At 40.9% G+C, this 21,443-nt stretch overlaps 1 protein-coding gene across 1 annotated transcript in view; it reads left to right on the top strand.

Annotated features, from left to right (window-relative positions):
* Positions 1-21,034, top strand: part of SPATA4 (spermatogenesis associated 4) — a 140,078-nt gene extending 119,044 nt beyond the window's left edge. The window contains exons 5-6 of the mRNA XM_086963326.1: positions 4,986-5,108; positions 20,442-21,034. Coding sequence (XP_086819452.1) covers positions 4,986-5,108; positions 20,442-20,569 — 251 coding nt within the window. The 3' untranslated portion in view covers positions 20,570-21,034. The remainder of the gene's footprint in view (positions 1-4,985; positions 5,109-20,441) is intronic.
* Positions 21,035-21,443: the final 409 nt, after the last annotated feature.

Raw genomic sequence — 21,443 nt, 5'->3', positions numbered from 1 at the left:
GTCATCCTCAGCAGTACTTTTTGCCAGAGTGCCATATGATCAAATTTGCTGTGCCACGCCATGGAATAATGTGCATAGATTTAAGCGGTATTACTACTTGGATTTGACTATGGAGGCAGAAGCAACTGTAGGACAAGCAGTCTTACGTAATCTTTTTCAATAAGGTAAGCCTCTGTTTTGCTGGTGATTAATTATTAATGCTAATTCAATGTATTTGCTTCACATGTGATTGCTATGTTGAGTTCTCTTTAATCATATATGCTTCTATTTTATATTGTCATACAGATGAAGTAGAAATGGACATGTGTATCTATTTACGAGGATATCTATTAGCCATTCATATGATACCCGCCATCCTTTAATATTCAAATTGTATAACTGCTAGCTATTCTGATTCAAGCACGTGAATCTATGAAAGATGCAATACTGGATAAGAACATTTGTTACTTACCTGTATGTTCAGTTATCCAGTACTGGTATCTTTCCTAGATTTAACATGCGACCCACCCTCCTCCGGCTTGCCTTATTATTGATATATCACTCTTGTCAATTGTGCTAGAGAATCTGAGGGACTTCCTTCTCTGTAGAGTGTTCTAGAGGGTGATAGAGTCTGATTGGCTGTGTTTCAACTTTGTTTTTTTATACAAAATGACAGGGATGGGGTACTGCAGTGACTGTGCAGTGCATTATGGCACATTATGATATGCATTACTACTAATATATATATATATATATATATGTGTGAGACTCCCACCTCGACGGCGGGTAGGATTCAAGCATGTGAGCCTATGAAAGACACCAATACTGGATAACTGAAGTTACAGGTAAGTAACTCGTTTCCTTACATATAAGACCAGTTTGTTTTCAATTGTTTTTCAAAAAAGGTGCAGGAAAGGCTATTAACTTGTAGGAATCCCACTCTTATACAAACTATTGATTTTGCAAAGAGCATAGAGAGATCTATTTTGACCACGGAAGTTATGTTAATGTATTCTATGGTGAACTGTGCAGGTTCTGAGGGCTGCTTGTTGAGTCATTGTCCTGCAGTCCCCTGACCTTTCTAGGTTGCTCTGCTGATGTGGGCTCACTTTATTAGAAATTAAACAAGGACCTGTTCCTGACTGGCTGGTATCGCCTCTGGATTCTTTCTCTACTACTTCCCCCAACTACAGTAGTGTTAACACTTGACTTAATTGTTTCATTATATTACTAGAAGCGTGTGAGCCAATATATATGTTTTTTTGTGTGTAGATGAAACCTGTATTTTGTTTTTAGCTGAAACCTGTTGGTTAACATATATATATATATATATATATATATTCCATATGAAAGATCGCGAAACGCGTATGGCCAAGAACATTGTTCTGCTAGGAGTTTGTTGAGTATGCTGCCTGTCTGCCAAAATGAAGGTTGAAGTAGACGTTGTGTGTGGTACCTCATCCTCCGGGCGCTTTCATATGGAACATATTGCGGTCTGCTCTAGCCGCCGTGGATACCAGTGGGTCCATGCGCCTGTGAAGCAGGGGCACGATGGAGCGATGCATCCGATTTGGTGTGACACAAGAGAGGCAGCAGCTCGGTCTGGCTACTTACAGCATTCCAGATGGATAATCAAGACATAAGCGGAGTATAAGGCGGTATCCAATTTGGATTTTAACATTCATCTTACTACAATGGCCAAAATGCACTGCATGCCCATTGGGGTGGGACTTACTACAAATATCGTGAGTGCGATTGAGTTTTCAAAGCTACTTTTCCTGAGGTTAGCCAGAGAACAAGGGATTGCAGATCTCGAAATGCGTACTGCCAACAACATTGTGCTGCAAGGGCTTTGCTGAGTAAGCTGCCTGTCTGCCAAAATAAAGGTTGAAATAGAGATTGTGTGTGGCACCTCATCCTTCGTGTGCTTTTATATGGAATATATATATATATAACAAGAGTACTTGATACTCGAAACGCGTCGCTTGAAAGGTAAAAAATAAATAACATCTTGCCTGAAGCCGTGGGGTCCGTCTCTTCTTTTGCCACGCTCCGTGGAGGACTGAGGAATTGCTCAATATATATATATGTATATATATATATATATATATATATATATATATATATATATATATATATATATATATATATATATATATATATATATATATATATATCGCTCCAATTTTCCTCATAACCAGGAAAAGAATAGCACTCACGAGGCTTCTTTAGCTCAGCAGCAGTTTTATTTTAAGACAGACGCGTTTCTGAGTATATCCTTCGACACTGACGAAGGATATACTCTGAAATGCGTCTGTCTTAAAATAAAACTGCTGCTGAGCTAAAGAAGCCTCGTGAGTGCTATTCTTTTCCTGGTTATGAGGAAAATTGGAGCGAGATATTGAGCGCGGAAACGCCACCGCGTAAACGGCACCCGACCACAAAGTGCCCTGCTAACGGAGGGGCGAGATATATATATATATATATATACATACTTCAGCATATTGGCAGTTCAATCCATCCAGTAAAAAAACGAATTCTCGAACATGCCAGAGACATTCAACATAACAACCCTAACTACCCCGTTGCTGGACACTTTGCGTTAAAACATCAGAGTGATCGTAACCTTTTAAAGTTCTTTTGCCTAGACCAAGTTCCCACAAAAGACAGGGGAGGAAACAGGGTGTTACAATTGCGGAGATTGGAAACTAGATTTATTATAGATCTTCAAACCAAAACTCCCAGAGGGCTAAATTCCGAAGAGGAATTAGCCATACATCTAGGCTAGTTCACTAGAACAGAGTATATAGACAACTGGCTCTGCATAACTGCTGATTTCTTCCTTTTTAAATCACTGATCTGAGTACAATAAAATTTGAGAATTGTCTACCACATTGCTTGTATTTACTGTGTTAATTATGTAGACTCAATAGACATTCCAAAATGCCCATCCAGGGCTTAATAACTGTTTGTGCAATCTGCTAACAAAATGGTCATAACTAAAATGAGTTGATAATGCACTTAATTTAAACTCATTACAAGATGTCCACCGCACTGTAACTATGAACTTTAGTCCTTCCTTCTTGGTGATCACTAAGAGGAAGTCACATTATTTTTGATTGTGTGAGTAACTTTATTTAACAATGTTACTGACATTAGAAACTTAAAAGTTGACAAAGGCGTGATGCCGAAACGCGTCCTGTTTCTTGATTTTGATTCTGAATCACAATAATAAAATACTGAGCGAACCTTCAGCCTGGGAGTGCGATCCATTCTTTCACGGCCGTGAGAGAAAACCGAGCGTTTATATATATATATATATATATATATATATAAATTTTTATTTTTTTCACTGAAAAAAACATAGGTTTCACACCAGTTATAGTTAGGAATTAGCATTTAAAAAACCTATTAAATTCACTGAAAAAACCATAGGTTTCACACCAGTTATAGTTACCTGGAAATTTTACTGACATAAAACCATTGAAATTCCCACGTTATAGTTAGTTGGACTCACTATAACTTGCGCGCCTGCAATGCACTGCTGATGATGTCACATATTACATCACTCACGACATGGTCAGTGACATCACTCATGACATCACTGATGACACCATCCAGTGAATGTGTGTATTTCTGACAAATAAATATGTTTTATATATGTATATGTAAAGGTCGATGGACGAATAAATGTTTAAATAAGTGTGTAAATGGATGTTTATTTTTAATCAAATATTGATTGGTTAACTGCCTTATTAAGTGTATCTTAGTGAATACATATATTAGCGAGTAACTTTTAAATATTGAAATATATGTATCAGTGTTTCACTTTGTGTATAAGTGGCTGCATGGGTTGGTGACTGACTCACTGTTTGTATGTGTTTTGAAGACAGCATATGTGCAGGACTGTATGGGTGGATGAGTGTGTTTATGTGTGTGTTAGTGAGTGAATGACTGTGTCACTAGTGTTTTTATCAGTAACTACATATGTTTTAATCTATTATATGTGAGTATTGATGTTTATAAGTGAGTATATGTCAGAGCGAGAGATTGTAAGAGTTCCTCTTTAAATAAGTATGTGTTTCTATAAGTGATTGTTTAAGAGAGTAAGTATGTGTAAATTTCCATAGAAGTAAAGTGGTAGTGTGTGTATAGTTCTATATGCAAATAAATGGATGTTCAATAGTTTATTTGCATGTGTGAGTATGTGTGTGAGTAACTTTTGGATGACTGTCGGTGTGTAACAGGATGTATAGGTGTATCACTACATATGATGAGTGAGTATATGTATGAGTGACTATATAGAACTGTTGGTGAATGAGTGGATGTGTATATAGATGGTGGAATTACTGAATTGTTTGTTGTAACTGGTATGGGTATCTCCATTTTTTTTTAAATGTTAATTTCTATTTTTGAATATGTGTTTTAAGGGTTACATTACACTGAAAGGAGGTCTGTCACTCTGTCACAAGGATGGTGTCATCAGTGATGTCATGAGTGATGTCACTGACCATGTCATGAGTGATGTAATATGTGACATCATCAGCAGTGCATTGCAGGCGCGCAAGTTATAGTGAGTCCAACTAACTATAACGTGGGCATTTCAATGGTTTTATGTCAGTAAAATATCCAGGTAACTATAACTGGTGTGAAACCTATGGTTTTTTTCAGTGAATATATATATATGAATGAGATTATCACAGCACCTGCATCTATACAAGTACTTTTTATGAACATACTGTAACACTGGGCTGTAACTGGGGATATGCAGCAAATGGTAACCCTGGGCTGTAACTGGAGATGTGCAGCAAATGTTCTTAACCATTGCTGTCTTCCGGAAGTCGTTTATCCTCATCATGCTCAGCTGTTTGTCACATACTGAGAAAAACTCAAAGTACGTCTTTATACTGTTCCTTGAATTGCTTTCAGCTTGATGGAATCGGTCTCAGAATATGATTTAGTCAGTGTTCATTCTGTATCTGAATAACTGTTAATTTTGTTTCAAGAACGATTTAATGTGAAACCTACTTTGGGGGAACTTGCTGTTCGTCACCCACCTCCAAAACCAGTGATAGCCGAGGATGATAACAGTTTTCATCACAAGAAGTCTTCAACTGCACCTCTGTCAAGTATGTATTTACCTGTTTTTGTTGCATAGTGATAATACTATTTAAAGTGTGTGCTACAAGTACATACATGTGCCAAGAAAGGTTTTAACAGCAGGGTTGGTTTACTTATCACTTTATTTTTAAGCCTACCTCGTTTTTCAATATGGTCAACATGTGTGCACTGAGCCAAACATTGCTTGATATTTGTGGGGCTAAAAATGAAGCACTGGCCATTACAATATGGTTTGATACTCTCCACAGTTGAAACTGCTTCCCTTAGTGTTAGAGTGACACCTCATTATGAATTGATTATCTCTCTGTAGTACTTGAAGATGTCCAAGAAAATTTATTTTATTTATGTTCTGATTGGAATACATGGCAAGAATGATGCCTTCAATATACATAGTGGCCTGGTTCACAGATTAACTTAATGTAGCATAAAATACATAAAGGTATCAGATGCCACACAACAAATACACATTGAGCATTAATTAATTAACTGATCAGAAGACCTCCAACAGATTATAGAGAACAGTGACACAGTCAACTGTTTTGAATAGACCTACTAATAAATATATAAAAATGGCCAACAATCTATTTATATAGGCAGGGTGATGGGGCAGTTCACATGGGAATAAATCAGAAAGTCCATTTTGAAAACATTATGAACAACTGAATATAAGAATTGTAATAAGAGCTCTGTACAACCAACATTGACAGGCATAATAAAAAATCTAGTACTCAAAGAACAGTAAACTAAAACAGTACGGTAGTATCAACAATAGTGTTCCTTGTATAGGGTATAACATATATACACACATTGTTTAATATACCAAATGTGTTAATTATTAATCACTGAATAATGTAACTTCCAAGTGGGCAATTTATATTAGGTAGATTTTATACATTTTGCGATTGATCAAAAATCTCTAGAAGTACGCATTGCTCTTGAAAATCTCTCCAGTTCACGGATTTTTATGGTTTCTTCTGGTGTCCTCTGACATGAGGCTGGTAATAGTGTAGACAATCTTCATCAGTAAGTGTAGCAAACTTTGTAGTAGTACATTTAGCTACTTTAAAAAAATAAATATATATGTTTAACTTTTAAGAAAGGTACATTACAGTTATAAGTCAACTTCCACATGCACCTACTAGGGCAGCTTCCCATAGCAGCTATATCGCCACTGCAGTGCTTCTCCAGCATAAGTATGGATTTCATTAAGCAACCTAGTGTCATCAATACGTTCCCTCCTCCTCCTCCTCTGTTGCCTCCTGGTTCAGATGACCCTCTGCTCTTTCCATGTAATCTTCTAATAGGGTCATCATGTCCGTCCATCCTTTGAGATCCTCCTCGACCTTCTCATTAGTTTGCAGATGCTTTTGATGCTGTTTGTCTTCTATGGCCCATTCTAGAATGTCCCTGACCATATCCCCAACTAATATTCAATTGAATTTGCCTCCCCGATTAAGTTGGACATCTATATAAGGAAGCAGTAAATGCAGTAATGACCAATAAAATGTTTTATTGTCAGTGTTGAGTGCGTATGAATTCAACAAGCACATATCCCTGCAATTTAACAACCCATAAAGGGAAACAAATTTGCTCTCCATATCCACATGCATATGGCGATGTTGACAAGTCACACTTAGGGCCAGCCATATTGTAACCCCAGCTTGCATAGGAGGAGTAGGGCAAGGAAAGCATATGTACCCTCCATTTTTGTTTTTCAGTTTTGTGAGATCCTCTTCAGTTCAATGAGTCTCCGGTAGCATGACAGCTCCAATGCTATTCCTTCAAAGGTACATATGCACTCTATACCATTTTGTATAGGTATAGACCTCTAACGTTCCAGGTAGCTCTGTGTAACGTGTCTGTGTTTACACTACCCATGATCCTGGAGTACCACATCACCCACCCAGTCCAAGCAATTGTTGTGGTAACCAGTCAGTGAGTCTACACTACTGTCCTGGGTGCAGTATTAGAGGTCTGTGTTGTTGCAGCAAGTATGAGTCCCCCAATATGCATAATCCTCCCAACTACCCCCCCTCCCAGGTAAATACCCTCAAAACTTACTCCAGCGGGTCTGTAGTCCAAATCAACAATCTTTGCAAGCAGAAAGTGGTCTTGTGATCTCCACGTCTAGCCAGCAAGACCACTAGCCAGACGCCGACGCCAGGACCCCCACCTCCCTATAAAGGACTCCCAGGTCTTAAGGATACTCCAGTGTTAGGTGTACTTAAGTGCTCCTCAATATGTGGCTTCTGCAGGCAACACTGCTCATCCATTCCTTAATTGTTGTGCTCTTCCCCCAGAGGGCCAGTCTTGCTCTGAGTTTGTCAGTGCCTGCTATTTACAAAAACACAATTCCCATACTTTCTGGAACATGGTCAGCAAGAGCTTTCATCAGTCCTTGAGGAATTTTGGGCTTCCCAGGCTAAAATATCCAGGATGGTCAGGGTGCAACCAATTATGCCATAGGATCTGGACTGGGCACTGCTGGTTGCTTGTTCAGAGCAGTTGGAACTAGGGAGGTGCTTTAGCGAAAAACATGGATGAAATCCAAGAGCTTCTCTAGAGACATGCAGACATTCAATGTTAAGCTATTGAATGGTGATTGCCCAGTAATCTTTGTCATATTAAATAGCTACAAGTGTAAGAAATATCCATCCCAAAAAAAGCATAACATTTTTAGGACGTTAGCAAACACTTCATAATTATGAGCAAGGCAATTTCGCTACAAAAATTTTTTTAGTAAATATTGAACTCAAAAAACGTTATACATCCAGCGACGGCTGGTGGAATTTGAAACTGGTTCGGTGTGAGCATAATGAATCAATCAATGCTAGGGAGCGAGTGATATGAGCAAGCCTGATGGATATAACAGGGGGCCGGGAGATTCTCCCGAGAATATTTTTGTAAAATTGATGTATTTTGGTGCATTTTTCAGCACTACCTCTGTGATAAATGGACTAAAAATACAGTTCTTATAGGCATTCATAAAGGAAAACACATAAAATATATAGTAGATTTTCTGGGTTGACAAGCAAGTCTGACTGGCGAAGGGGTGTATGGCAGTTACTAGGCTAGACTGCTTTGGTTCTATCACATACCATAGGTGCATAAACGTCCACAAGGAAACATACTTGCAATTTTGTTCCTACCGGAAACACAGGCTGGCCACTTCCTTTTCTGCATCAGCTATTCAACATTGATTGCCCAGTAATCTTCAGGATATATTAAATAGCTACAAGTATAAGAAATATGCATTGGTAACAAACGTGTAATTTTTAGGAAGTCAGCAAAAGCTTTGCATTTTTGAGCAAGGCAATTTTGCAAGACCTAAATGATGTAAATATTGTATTGAAAAAAGTTCATATATGGCTCGGAAGCCCTTGGGTCCATCAGTACCTTAGAAAACCAGTAAATAAAAATAAATTGAGAAATTAGACTAATATGCATTGCTTAAAATATAAGAATATCCATTAATAATCTTTCATTTATTTTAGAAAGAAACAACAAAAACTTTATATGTATAAGCAGGCTAGGTAACATTGTTTAAAAATAAAACGTTTTAATTCATTTTTAAATACTTGCATACCACTCTCAGGCCCTTGTGCCTGTCAGTACAGTAGAAAACAGTTACATAAAAATAAATTATGAAAATAAATAAATGTACAATTTAAGAAATATCCTTTCAAAACCAATATGATATTTATAAACTCAAACAACAAAACTATTTTTCATAACACTATGCAAATACTTTGCAGTCCACTCTCAGGCCCTTAGCAGAAAACAGTTCAATAAAAAAAATATATAAAAATAAATGTCCATTTTAAGAAATTACGAAACCAATATGATATTTTTAAACACAATATTTTTAAATATTATTATGTAACTACTTTGCATGCCAATCTCTGGTTCTTGTGCCTGTCAGTGCAGTAGAAAATGGTTAAATAAAAATACATTATGAAAATAACTAAATGTTGTACATTTAGAGGTAAATATACCCTCAAAAACAACATGTTTTTAAACACTCCCAAAAATATTTTAAATAATAATAAAATATGAAAACACATATTTATAAATTCACAGATGCATAAACACACATATATAAATACATATCAACTGTACAGGAGTTGTATGACTATTAAATGAAAGTTGCCAGCAGTACTTCATAATGTTATCAAACAAAACAATCTTGGCTATGAACACCTGAACCTATGATCACACATCAGAACTTTAATATGAACAAACCTTTCAATTGTTCTTTTGTTGAATTCTGGTATTTCCTTTATAAGCTCTTCTTCCATTGATAGCGTAGCCAATGCGTAGCCTAGCTTGAATTATTGTGTTTTGCAAACATGTTTTTACCCTCTTCAGTGTGGAAAAATATCTTTCAGACTCTGCTGTTGTCATGGGTGTAGTAATGACAATTCTTAACAGCTTTATGGTCTCACAAAAAGACTACTCTAAGTTGTTTTCACACAAAAAGCTAAATAAAGCCTTGGCACCACCAGTAGCCTGACAGAAGTCACGTCTCCCATACAGGACTGAAAGTTCTGTACGCAATCTGTCTTTGTCTACCATAGAATAGGCTTCTATCATTTCTGGGAAAGATTTGGCATGTTTTTCAAAAAGGTCACTGCTCAATAGTGTTGCACTTACAAGATGCTTTGAGAATTCAAAGCGTTCTACGACATGGACCACAATAATAGCACAGACTTCATTTGCTTCTTGGGTCAAAGCATTATTTGTAGTCTCCAGTTTACAAATTTAGATTCTTGTGGCAGTGTATAATCCAAAATGTCAATGGATTCCCGTACTTTGGCGATGCTTGTCGCAAAGTCTGTAGTAGCTTTCTGGACAAACATAGTGTCAATATCTCACTTTTGCAATCAATTATATAAAATGTCTATGTTGGGCATTATACTATGAAAAAGAAACAGAAAGAATATAAACTCCCTATCTCCTAATGTTCTAGTAAATCCCTTAGCTTCACTTATTGTATTGAACTCGAAATCACCACTGTTTACAATGGTGGTAATCCATTCAAGAAGGTCGTCTTTTTTATTCATAAATTATGTTTATTACTCGAATATTGAAGTTCCAGCGAGCTGCAGACCCTCTTGGAAGTCTTCTTGAAACTATGTGTTCAAGAATATCTTTTTCAGGGAACGTGCAAAAAATGCTGTTATATCACCCACCTTTGAAAAGAACATTTTAACTCTAGATCTTTTGGAGGAAGACTGTACCATAATTAGGTTAAGTTTGTGGGCATGGCAATGATGTAATGTGCATTTGGGTACACATCCCTGACTTTCTTTTGCATCCCACCACTTGCACCACTCATGATGCTGGGGCCATCGTAGCTTTAAGCAATTACATTTCCTTTAACACATTTGTTAGAAATGGGATTTCTGGTTGGCTAGGGCATGCTCCCAAGCCAGGCAGAAACCACCACTCTAGTCAGGGCAAGGGTGTTACACACTTAAGATAACCCCTGCTCACCCTCTTGGTAGTTTGACAGAGCAGTCGGGCTTATCCCAGAGGCAATGTGTAAAGCTTTTGCACAACACAATCACACACCAGTTACACACTTGCACACCACAAAAGAAACTCCACTCAAGGTTGTGTAAAAATAGCCTTTGTATTAGCCATAAAACACATAAGAATGTAATCACATATATACACTGTTCCACCTGGCACTTGGCATGACTTTACAGGGATTATATACACAACAGGGCCAATCGGGCCACTGTCATAACATTACAGTTAGGTTGGCCAGTAACCACTGGAACCTTTGCACTTAGCATATTATAATATGCAAAACATAATCAGCAACAGTGCACCATAGCAAAGACTGGCCACAGTACACACCTCATAGCATCTCTCAGGCATAAACGTAATTGCTCATAGGGTGCACACATTTGCACAACAGCATAAAAAACATTATGCATAGACACCATCACTGCCCACCTAGGTGCCCCTTCCTGGCAATTGCAAGATATAAGGCCCAACAGCACATCATAATGTCAGGGCACGCATATGTGGCCATTAGAGTGAGGCACTTGCCATGCAATCCCCTCAGCAGTGCACCTCAGGGCATAACACAGCCCATTTCCTGTGATACAGTGATTTTCCACACTCAGCATGGAGCACGAGGCCTCGCCCCAACCTCACACTAAGGTCAGGTGTAGCTCCTCCTCGGCGACAACTCTCAAATCCGGGGCCACTTCTGGGCTTGCTTGGAATGCAGAGACAAGAGAAATGCCTCCAACACCCGGTAAAGGTGCAGCTGCCCGCAACCATGTGGCTCAGTTACAGGATTTTAGGGTAGCACTAAGGAGTAGTAGAGGGCTATTATGAATCAGGGTAGCTCTAAAGAGTAGTACATTTTTTAAGCATCAAGAACGGATAGAATTTATGGGCAGTTTGGGGTTTAAAAGCTTTATGGATGGGAAGCATGAAGGGATAGTAAGGGATTATTAGGCTACAGTTAGATAAATGAAAAAGTGAATACATTAATAAAAGATTTAAAAATCAAAATTTTGGGAATTTTCATAGTTAATCATCAAAAACACCAAATTATTTCCTTGAAATTTTAACTCTCCATACTCTCTGCACTGTCCTGCTAGGATAACCCAACAGGCCTCCCCACCTAAAGACCACAAGTTGGCACCCATAAACAGCTGAATGTGGACCTTTGTGGTAAATAGAGAAGCATGTCCCTCCTTCTGGCCTGAGGTCAAGGATCAGGAGGCTGAGTTTTGATCAAGGTTCTGTCGCAGCAGAGCCGGAGCCACCATGTGTCCTGTTTTGATATCTCTCAGTACTGATCTTGAATGTGATTACATTACTACCAGTCTTAACTCCAATTTCTCCTGTGCTGAAAGAATTAAAACAAGAATTATTACCAACAATTACACTGTAAATATGTAATGTTTCTAGCATATGTGCTTCCTGTACAATACTGTTTTACACAAAAAAATAAACACATGAGTGCAAGTGAGCTCCTGGGTCCCTGCAAGCATGGTGATGTGTGTAATTTTGTGTAGAGTTGCTGGTTTCTGCAAAGAAGTGCATGCACATATTTAAACATTAATCTAAGCAAACAAATGTGTGTGTATTTTTGAGTATGTGTGCAATGCAGTGACTGCCTGTGGCGCTGTGCCCAAACTCTAGAATCCTCTTGTGTAGTGAGCAGAGGTATGGGAACACCTCACGTGACTCTACTGTGGCTTGACCCCAGCCCTGCCTGCCTCTGTGCCTCCTACCAACATGGGCTCCATGTGTGAGGCCTGCCGACACAGCAGTATGGGCCTATAGACCTGATTGTGCTACTGCGGCCATGCCGGAGTCCAACTCATCTTCCTACCACGTGGACCCAGTGTGCAAGGGCGCCGACAGCCAGAGCAGCGACTCCAAGCCCCAGGTACTGTCCCGAGGGCTCGCGGCCTGACTTAAACCCCCACTGCATCGAAGACCTTTCCGAGGCGGCTGGGTGCTCATTTGAGGATTACTATAACTCCTTTAAAGGGAGCACCTGCATCTTTCTTGAGCACTGTGATGCCCCAGGAGAATGAACTATTAACTTTTACTACTGGCATAACTCTTGATACACTGATTAGATTCTTGTCCTTTAGGCCTGGTTTTAATTGGATAAAGCTGGCCTCTTCTTCTACAACTGGTGTGGAGTTTTTTGTGGTATCTTTCACTGTGTGACTATACTATGTGTTGCAATAATACTTTCCACATTGCCTCTTTGATAAGTCTGCCTACTCTGTGCCAAGCTATTAGACGATGAGCAGAGGTAATCTTGCATGTGTATTTGAACTAACCTGACTAGAGTTGTGGGTTCTGCCAGGCTTAGGTGTCTACCCTAGCCAATCAAAGTCCCATTTGTCACAGGGACACATTCAGCAGCCCCTGCACGTTGTCTGCTTTCATTCTGAGCAGCAACGTGCAAAGGGGGATTGGGGGGGGGGGTCGATTTTCCTTTTCAGATTCCAGCAGGACCCATAACAAAGGCTGAAGTTAAAGGTCCATTACACATCCATTTGTTCCAGGGAGCTATCTAGAGCTTCACACCTAGATGCAAATGCCTCGACTGAGGCAAAAGACCTGGCCTCATCCTCCTGGACCTCTCAGCCGCCTTCAATGCCATTTCCCACCACACCCTCTGCACAAGAATCCACGACGCCGGCATCCATGACAAAGCCCGCTCCTTCCTTACCAGCTGAACACAGAGTCAGACTTCCACCATTCAACTCCATACCCACAGAGATCAGCTGCAAAGGGCCTCCGGGCTCCTCCCTGAGCCTCACCCTCTTCAGCATCTACAGGGCCACAATTGCAGCCATCATCAGAAACCACAAACTCAACATTGTTTCCTACTCTGACAACACCCAGCTGATTCTCTCCCTCACAGACGAACCCAAAGCAGCCAAAAGCAACTTCCACAACAGGATAAAGGCAGTCTCTACCTAGTTGAAGGACAGCTGCCTCAAGCTTAACTCAAACAAGACCTAAGTCCTCATCCTGGGATCCACCCCTCAGTACTGCCACCCCTCTGCCTGGGACAACTCCTGGTTGCCCAGGCAGAGGGGAACCAGCAGCACTTAGAACCCCCCCAACCTACTGACCACGAGTAAACATTGGCATCTTCCTGAACTCCCTGCTCTCAATAAAGCACCAAATCAACGCTGTTTCATTCTCCTATTTCCACACACTCCATCTACTTCATGCACTTCTTGCCCATGCAGTCTGCCTTTCGTCTTTTTCATGGCTACGGAAGGGGTGACCCACCACGTTCCACCCAGAGCCACAAGGCCGTGCAAGCTACCCAGCCTCTACGTGGCGGGACTTGGGACCGCACTTCATAGGTCTGGGGGCCAGTGGGCGGGCCAGTCCACCAATGCCCCCCTCTGCAGCAGCCTCCAAGCCTTCCTAGTCCAACCTTTTAGGGAAACGGGTTGCTGGTGGGTGGCAGGATCTGCCAACACCTCCCCCACTGGAACAACATCACGTCAGACAGGTGGGTTTTGCAGATAGTCCGAAGGGGCTACTCCCTCCCCTTCGAGATTACCTCTCCCTCCATGTCACCAACACTCCATTGTATGTTGGAGGATCATTTGATCCTCCTCCACCAGGAAGTTACAGCTCTGTTGGCCAAGGGAACTATCAAACGCGTCGCTGTGCCATAAGTAGGTTGTGGTTGCTACTCCCACCACTTCTTGGTACCCAAGAAGGACAAAGGCCTGCGTCCTATATTAGACCTCGGGGATGTCAACTGCATCCTCTGGAAGGAGAAGTTCAAGATGTTAACTTTGGCTCGGGTCTTGTCTGCTCTCGACCCTGGAGACGGTTTGGTAACGTTGGACTTGCAGAACGCTTATTTTCACATTCCCGTCTTGCCTACCCACCGGTGTTACCTAAGGTTCATGGTAGTCACAAGCATTTTTAGTTTTCTGTGTTTCCTTTGGCCTTACCAGCGCCCCTCGGGTATTCACGAAAGTGATGGCGGTAGTCACAGCTCATCTGCGCAGATCAGGGGTTCCAGTCTTCCCCTATCTGGACGACTGGCTGTTGAAGGCAGGCTCGCCCCAGGCTGTTGTCTCCCTCCTCCAGACTATGGCGAACCTCCTGCATTCGCTAGGATTCACTATCAACGTGCTGCAGTAGCACCTTATTCCCTCTCAGAAGCTCCTTCTCATTAGAGCGGTTCTGGGCACAGCACAGTTTCAGGTCTATCCTCCCCAGCAGTGAGTCTGGGATATTTGTGCTATGATACCAATGTTTCAACCTCTATCCCGGATTTCAGTGAGAATGATCCTGAGGCTTCTGGGCCTCATGGCCACTTTCATCCTGCTGGTGGGTCATGTCAGATGGCATATGCAGGCTTTGCAGTGAGACCTAAAGTCCAGTGGGCCCAGCATCAGGGGAATCTTTCTGATGTCGTCCAGATCTCGGAGTGGACTGCAAGTCAGTTGCAGTGGTGGCTCACAAAACGAGGCTTGGGTCAGCGGCAGATCCTGCTCCCTTCCCCAACCAGAGTTTACAGTAGTGACTAATGCGTCACTTCTGGTTTGGGGTGGCCACATGGGGGTGGCGGAGATCAGAGGCCTCTGGTCTCTGGCGGAGTCCAGGCTCCACATCAGCCTCCAGGAGCTCTGGGCGATTCGTCTTGCACTGAAGGCATTCCTTCCCTCTGTCAAAGGAAGAGTAGTGCAGGTGCTCAAGGAAAACACCACCACCATGTGGTACTGCAACAAACAGGGCGAGTGTGGTCATGGACCCTATGTCAAGAGGCTCTACGCCTTTGGACGTGGATGCAACATCAGGGCATATACCTGGTGGTTCAAGTCCTTGGCAGGTTCCCTGAACGCCAGGGCAGACAAACTCAGCCACCGGTGCATGATGGTGTCTTCACTCGGAGGTGGTGCAAGGCCTCTTTCAGCAGTTGGGAGAGCCTTGGTTAGATCTATTTGCCACCGAAGAGAACACGCAATGTTAGCAGTTCAGCACGTTGGAGTGTTCAAGGCGGCACCCGCTCTTTGACGCTTTTCGTTGGGAGTGGAATTGCAGCCTGTGGTACGCCTTTCCACCTGTACCACTTCTACCCAGAGGGCTGAAGATCAAGTGCGACCGGGCCCAAGTCATTCTTGTGGCTCTGGACTGTGCACGAAGAGTATAGTACCCGGAGCTCTTGACCACTGCCATCGATCCCCCGATCAGACTGCCTCTTTGGGAGGATCTTCTGTCGCAGCAGCAGGGGACAGTCCTCCACCTGAACCTGTCCAGTCTAGACCTCCTTCCGTGGAGATTGAGCGGTGACAGTTGACAGCGTTTGACCTTCCTCCCAAAGACTGTAATGTCATCTTGGCAGCCAGATGGAACACATTTGTGGCATGGTGCACAGCAAAGGCTGTGGATCCCCTTTCTGCCCCTCTTTTAGAGGTTCTCCTCTTCATTCTTTCTTTAGCCCATTTGGGCTCTGCTCTGGGCACTCATAAAGGTTATCTTTCAGCCATTTCAGCCTTTCTGCGACTTCCTGATCAGCCTTCTCTTTTCAAGTCCCCTATTGTTAACAGATTTCTGAAGGGCATTACTCATTTCTTTCCTCCTTCTCCTTTCATAATGCTCCAGTAGAACTTGAATCTTGTCCTCACTTATCTTGTGTGTGCTCCCTTCAAGCCACTACATAATTGTCCTCTTCATCTCCTTACTTTGAAAACTGCTTTCTTGCTTGCCATCACCTCTGCTTGCAGGGTGAGTGAGCTTCGGGCCTTATCTTCCAAACTTCCCTTTCTTGCTGTCCATCCAGACAAAGTAGTCCCTCATTCTAGGCCCTCTTAACTGCCCACAGTGCTCATCTCTTTCCACATAGGTCAGACCATCACATTGCCCACCTTCTTCCTGTTTCTGCACCCTTCCAAAGAGGAGAGACTCCACCTTCAGGACCCAAAACGTGCAATGTTTTTCTACCTTGACCGCACTAAAGACTTCCGGGTGGACGTTCAACTCTTTGTGGGATATGTGGGTGCCAAGAAAGGTCGATAGTGCACAAACGTACCATCTCTCGATGGGTCGTCCTATGCATTAAGATCTGTTACTCTTTGGCTAAAAAGGAACCTCCAGTAGGACTGCTCGCCCACTCTACCAGGGCGACGGCAGCTACTACTGCTTTGGGACTTGGAATTCCGTTGGTTGACATCTGCCAGACAGCAATGTGGGCATCCCTTCACACGTTTATTAAGCATTACTGCCTTGGCAGCCAAGTCTGGAGAGGCAGCTTTTTCAGCTGTTCTGTTCTACAGGACTTCCTGGTGTGAACTTAGTTTGCAGACCTACCTCTGGGGGTGGTATTGATGGGGAATCTTTTCCAAGATAAGGAATCTATAACTAATGGTCTCTTTCAGATGAACAAGTTACTTACCTTCGGTAACGATGTATCTGTAAGAGAAATACGTTAGTTATAGATTCCTTACTGCCCCACCCATCCTACCCCCCATGCAAACTGAATTCTAGAGTAAAGGACTCCCTTCCAGGGCCCTAGTTTTGTGCACCAGTGGTCAGTGTCTTGCATGGCTCTGCGCTTCTGGTGTGGAAAGTCGTGTCAGAACTGACATCAGCGCACAGGGGCGGCATCTAAGTAGGCACCACAACGTCATCCCGGCAACCACAACGCCGATGATGAACGTGGAGTCGACCGACACCACCTACCAACGCGTAGGGGTACTGCTACGAAACAATTTCTCTGGATCCAGTCTGATGCCTGGGGTAATTCTAAGGTAAGGAATCTATAACTAATGTATGTCTCTTACAGATACATTGTTACCGAAGGTAAGTAACTTGTTCTTCTGAAGGCTTTAGGCAGGGAAAGGTAACTTTCTAAAAGTACCTTTTCTAAAATATTTATTGCGAATCTGACTTCAGCAGTGAATTGGGTTTATAATAAAGATTTTAAAAAGTCCAAGAATTAACTTTGTTCCTGTTTCCTTGTCCTAGATAACATTATTAAATTCAATATTTTATCCTAATGCTTTTCTATTGAAACCGCTAACCCCGCTACAGTGAAAATAGCTTTTGAGGCCTTTTCACTCTAAGGACTTTTGAAATTAAACTTTCACATGCCCTAATTTAAAATACCATGCACTCTGCTTTATGGGCAGTAAGGCCTTCTAAGGAATGACTTATTGATATATTTAAAAAGAGGGTTTAGGTCTCTTTGCAGGGGTTATTTTGCAAGTTAAATTTAAAGTTTTAAAACTGCACAGCAAGGTTAGTTACCAGTGGCAGGACTGCTGTCATGTTTTGCATTGTCACTTTAGTAGTGGCAGAATATGTGCTACAGTCCACTTGTGAGATTTAATTTATAGGCCCGGAGTATATTTTACACCATAACCTAGGGACTTATAGGTAGGTTAAACATGCCAATTAGAAGTATAGCCAAGGTAAATGAATTAGGGGTTGATGCACATGCACTTGGGCCTGGTTAGCAAAGTTTCAGTGCACATAGTCAAAGAAAACAGCAACATCAGTCCAAAATGGGGATTATAATGCAAAAATATGCATTTTTTACAGGGTTAAATCAACAACGTATTCTGCACGTTATGGGGTAGGTAAGGAAACTCTATGGATATGTTCAGATCTCAATAATTCCATATTCAAAGTGTTTGGCACGGACAAAGCTAAATATCCTCCCAAGAATGGACATCATCAGATGATGGAGCAGCACCACACAGAGAATCAAAAACATGGTTTGATGCAACCCTATCAAAGCTGCCAAGTCAGTTGATGGTATCCAAAGATTCTAATGGAGTAAAATGGTTGAAATCAGAGATAGGTCAGTGACAATTGTCCATAGGTTTGAGGTTTGAGCTTCGACAATGACAATGTACAAGATAGGAAGGGGCTGACTATAAAAGAAACCCAAAGTACGCCTTTGATGATACTGTCTGAGTAACGTCCAAAGCCTTAAACAAAGAGTAAACAAAAGAATGACGTCCGAAATGAATTATCACGCAGTCACCATTACATGTTTTACTAGAATCCACAAACATGCAACACTGCATTGGTGCTTTCGGAGTCCATTGCGCATATTTATGTGATAATGGCCTCCCTCCTTCAAAGCATCTATTTAGCCACCTTTGGCTCCTGGTATCTGTAGTTTGTCTTGAACTGTGGCTTTATCTGTTTTGATGATATGAGCATACTTTTCAGGGCATGACATATATTAAAATAGTCTGTATCTCTGCGTTTGAGGTCATTCTTGTAGCATAACTTTACACTAGGTCTGACAATCAGGCCTCTGAGTGCATTTTGTAAGACACATTCCTGCTCTGCTTGCGCAGAGATTGACGAATACTGTTTTAATTTTTGAGTGTGTGAAAAATTGCCACATGCCTGTGCTCCACACTGCGCAGCTTGAAAGGGACATGCTTATTTCTATTTTGCTCAGTGTTGGCAATCACATCTGCTAAGGGGCACATCTGTCCCTGGAGAATGACATTACTGCTGCTCTGGATTCGGAATGAAACATGCACTAATATTTCCGATGTGTCAAGTAAAAACATTGTGTTCAGCTGAATGTTGCTATTTACCCGGCATGGGTTTCGGAACGCTTATGGAAGGAATGGCATAAACGCTCCCTTAATTAAATGCAAGGAAGAGATACCAGATCTAGGGAGACATACTGCCTGTTGCGACTACATTCTGAAAACAATCAGGTTCAAATAAGGTACGTGAGGCATGTACTACATTATGCTGGAACAAGACAGCATAATAATATAATGCTGCAAGACAGAAGGGGAGATTGTATAGCAATTGATTAAGTATGTGTATTGAAAAATATTTGAGGGTACATTTTAATAATATCCAGCATCGATGCGTTACATATTAATATGGTGCTAATCGTAACACAGTTTATAAATGGTATATTAGCACATAAAACACCCTCATTATAAGATACCTCTGTGTATATTGATTTGAGGTCTCGGGTTATGGTCCTAATGTATGCTAGAGCTTTTCTGTCAAGTTTATCGAATTCCTAAAACTCCTATATTAAGTGTAGCCCAAGGAGGAAGTGGGAAGTACATATCTATTTTCCTTTTCTCTTAGAATACCAAAGCTAAGTGAAGGAAAGAGGACTAGCACTAAGAATATATAAAATACCTAAATTCCTATTGGGCTGAGTAAAAAAAAAATGTAATTGCATTCCAAGGCTCAAAACCGTGAAGCACAGAATCAGATTGTTTTCACTGTTTGATTTTGCTTACCATATCTGTAAGTAAGGTAGATTTTCTGTATGTTTTAAATAAGGGGTCGGAATATGGGTGTTTTTGGAAAAGAGCTAGGGAAGGGCCAATGCTACTCAGCTGTGAATTTGCACTGGTAACTTTGTAAGCATTACCAAAAGTTCCATTTGAATTTCCTCCATATATGTTGTCTGCACTGCAAAAGTATATGGGAGGAAGAATATGGTTAGAAATCAACATCTTGCATTAATGTCAAGGCGTGCTTCTGCCACCTTTTTAAAATCCCAAAATATGGACAATACTACGTAAATAATAGGAGTAACTCTACAATATATATATATATATATATATATATATATATATATATATATATATATATATATATATATATATATATATATATATATATATATATAGACTTTTTATATGTTTCTGTGAATTCAATGACTACTGTATGGGTTGAAGCTGTAAGTAAAGTATTTTATGTTCAAATATAATATGAAGGTTCCTTTGAATTCCTTTGTGATATTATAAGAAACCATGATCACTGGCCTTGTTTAGCAAACTAACCTTTTTGTTTTTGTTTTGATCTGTTAGAGTCATTACCTACAGACATCAGAAGCAAGGCCATTGTTGTTTTTAAGGAAATCCATGTAAAACAAGCTGAAAGAAATAGCCTTCCTTCTTCCAATCAACATGGTTCTCCAGCCTCCTCATTGGACTGACTCATTATTGTGAAGATAATATATGAAGATAATGTGAACGGGATTTTAATGAATGGAAACACTGATTTGTTTAGAAATCTGTGTTAACTAATGTCAAATGCAATACATGGCACCTCAGTATTCAGTTGTCCTCAGTATTTGGCCAGGGCCCTCTTAGACCGAAAGTAATACAAATAAGCACGTACTGCACATTATGTTTTGCGTAGAGTAGGCGTGATTGAGACAATTTAATGGTGATTCCCTACTTATCTTTTGTCATTTACTTTGGAGAAATATATTAAAAATGAAAGCTAAAATGTAATTGCAAATGAAATAAGGTAAAATAAAATAGAAAACATAGTCATTATGAAGCACAGTTTATCTAACAACTGTTCTTCAATCCATACTTTGTGATAATTATTACTTTGCTAACGAACAAGACAGTATATTGTATATAAAGTACATAAACACCCTTCCTAAACCGTCTTTGGGACTACTGTTTTACTGTATTATCCATGTATTTGTGAAGAGATTCTTTTTTTGTGTTTTTTTTTGTCCTCATATGCCTCCTAGGTTCTAAATAAGCAATCTATAGGTTTACAAGCATTGTGCTGCCGCAGTTGTTTCAACTGGTGGGGACAGCAATGGAGTGTGGGCCTCGTCCCTCAGCAACTAAACTTCAACCACAATGATCGCTGGAATAAAACCATACGGAGGTCACTGGAGTACAGCCAAGATGCTGGTGAGAGCATATAGACGCGGCTATGCCCAATAATGGGATCGATGGCTTAATCATTGGACCTGCGGAAGAAAAAAAAAACCCAGATACTCAATGGTCCCATTTCAGCAAATGCCAGAAAGATGTTTTTTCTGGGTTCCCTGCTCTGGCCAAGTC

This window comes from Lissotriton vulgaris, chromosome 3_1 (assembly GCF_964263255.1).
Source record: "Lissotriton vulgaris chromosome 3_1, aLisVul1.2, whole genome shotgun sequence".
NCBI classification, from domain to species: Eukaryota; Metazoa; Chordata; class Amphibia; order Caudata; family Salamandridae; genus Lissotriton; species Lissotriton vulgaris.
This window is presented reverse-complemented; position numbering and strand designations above follow the sequence as displayed.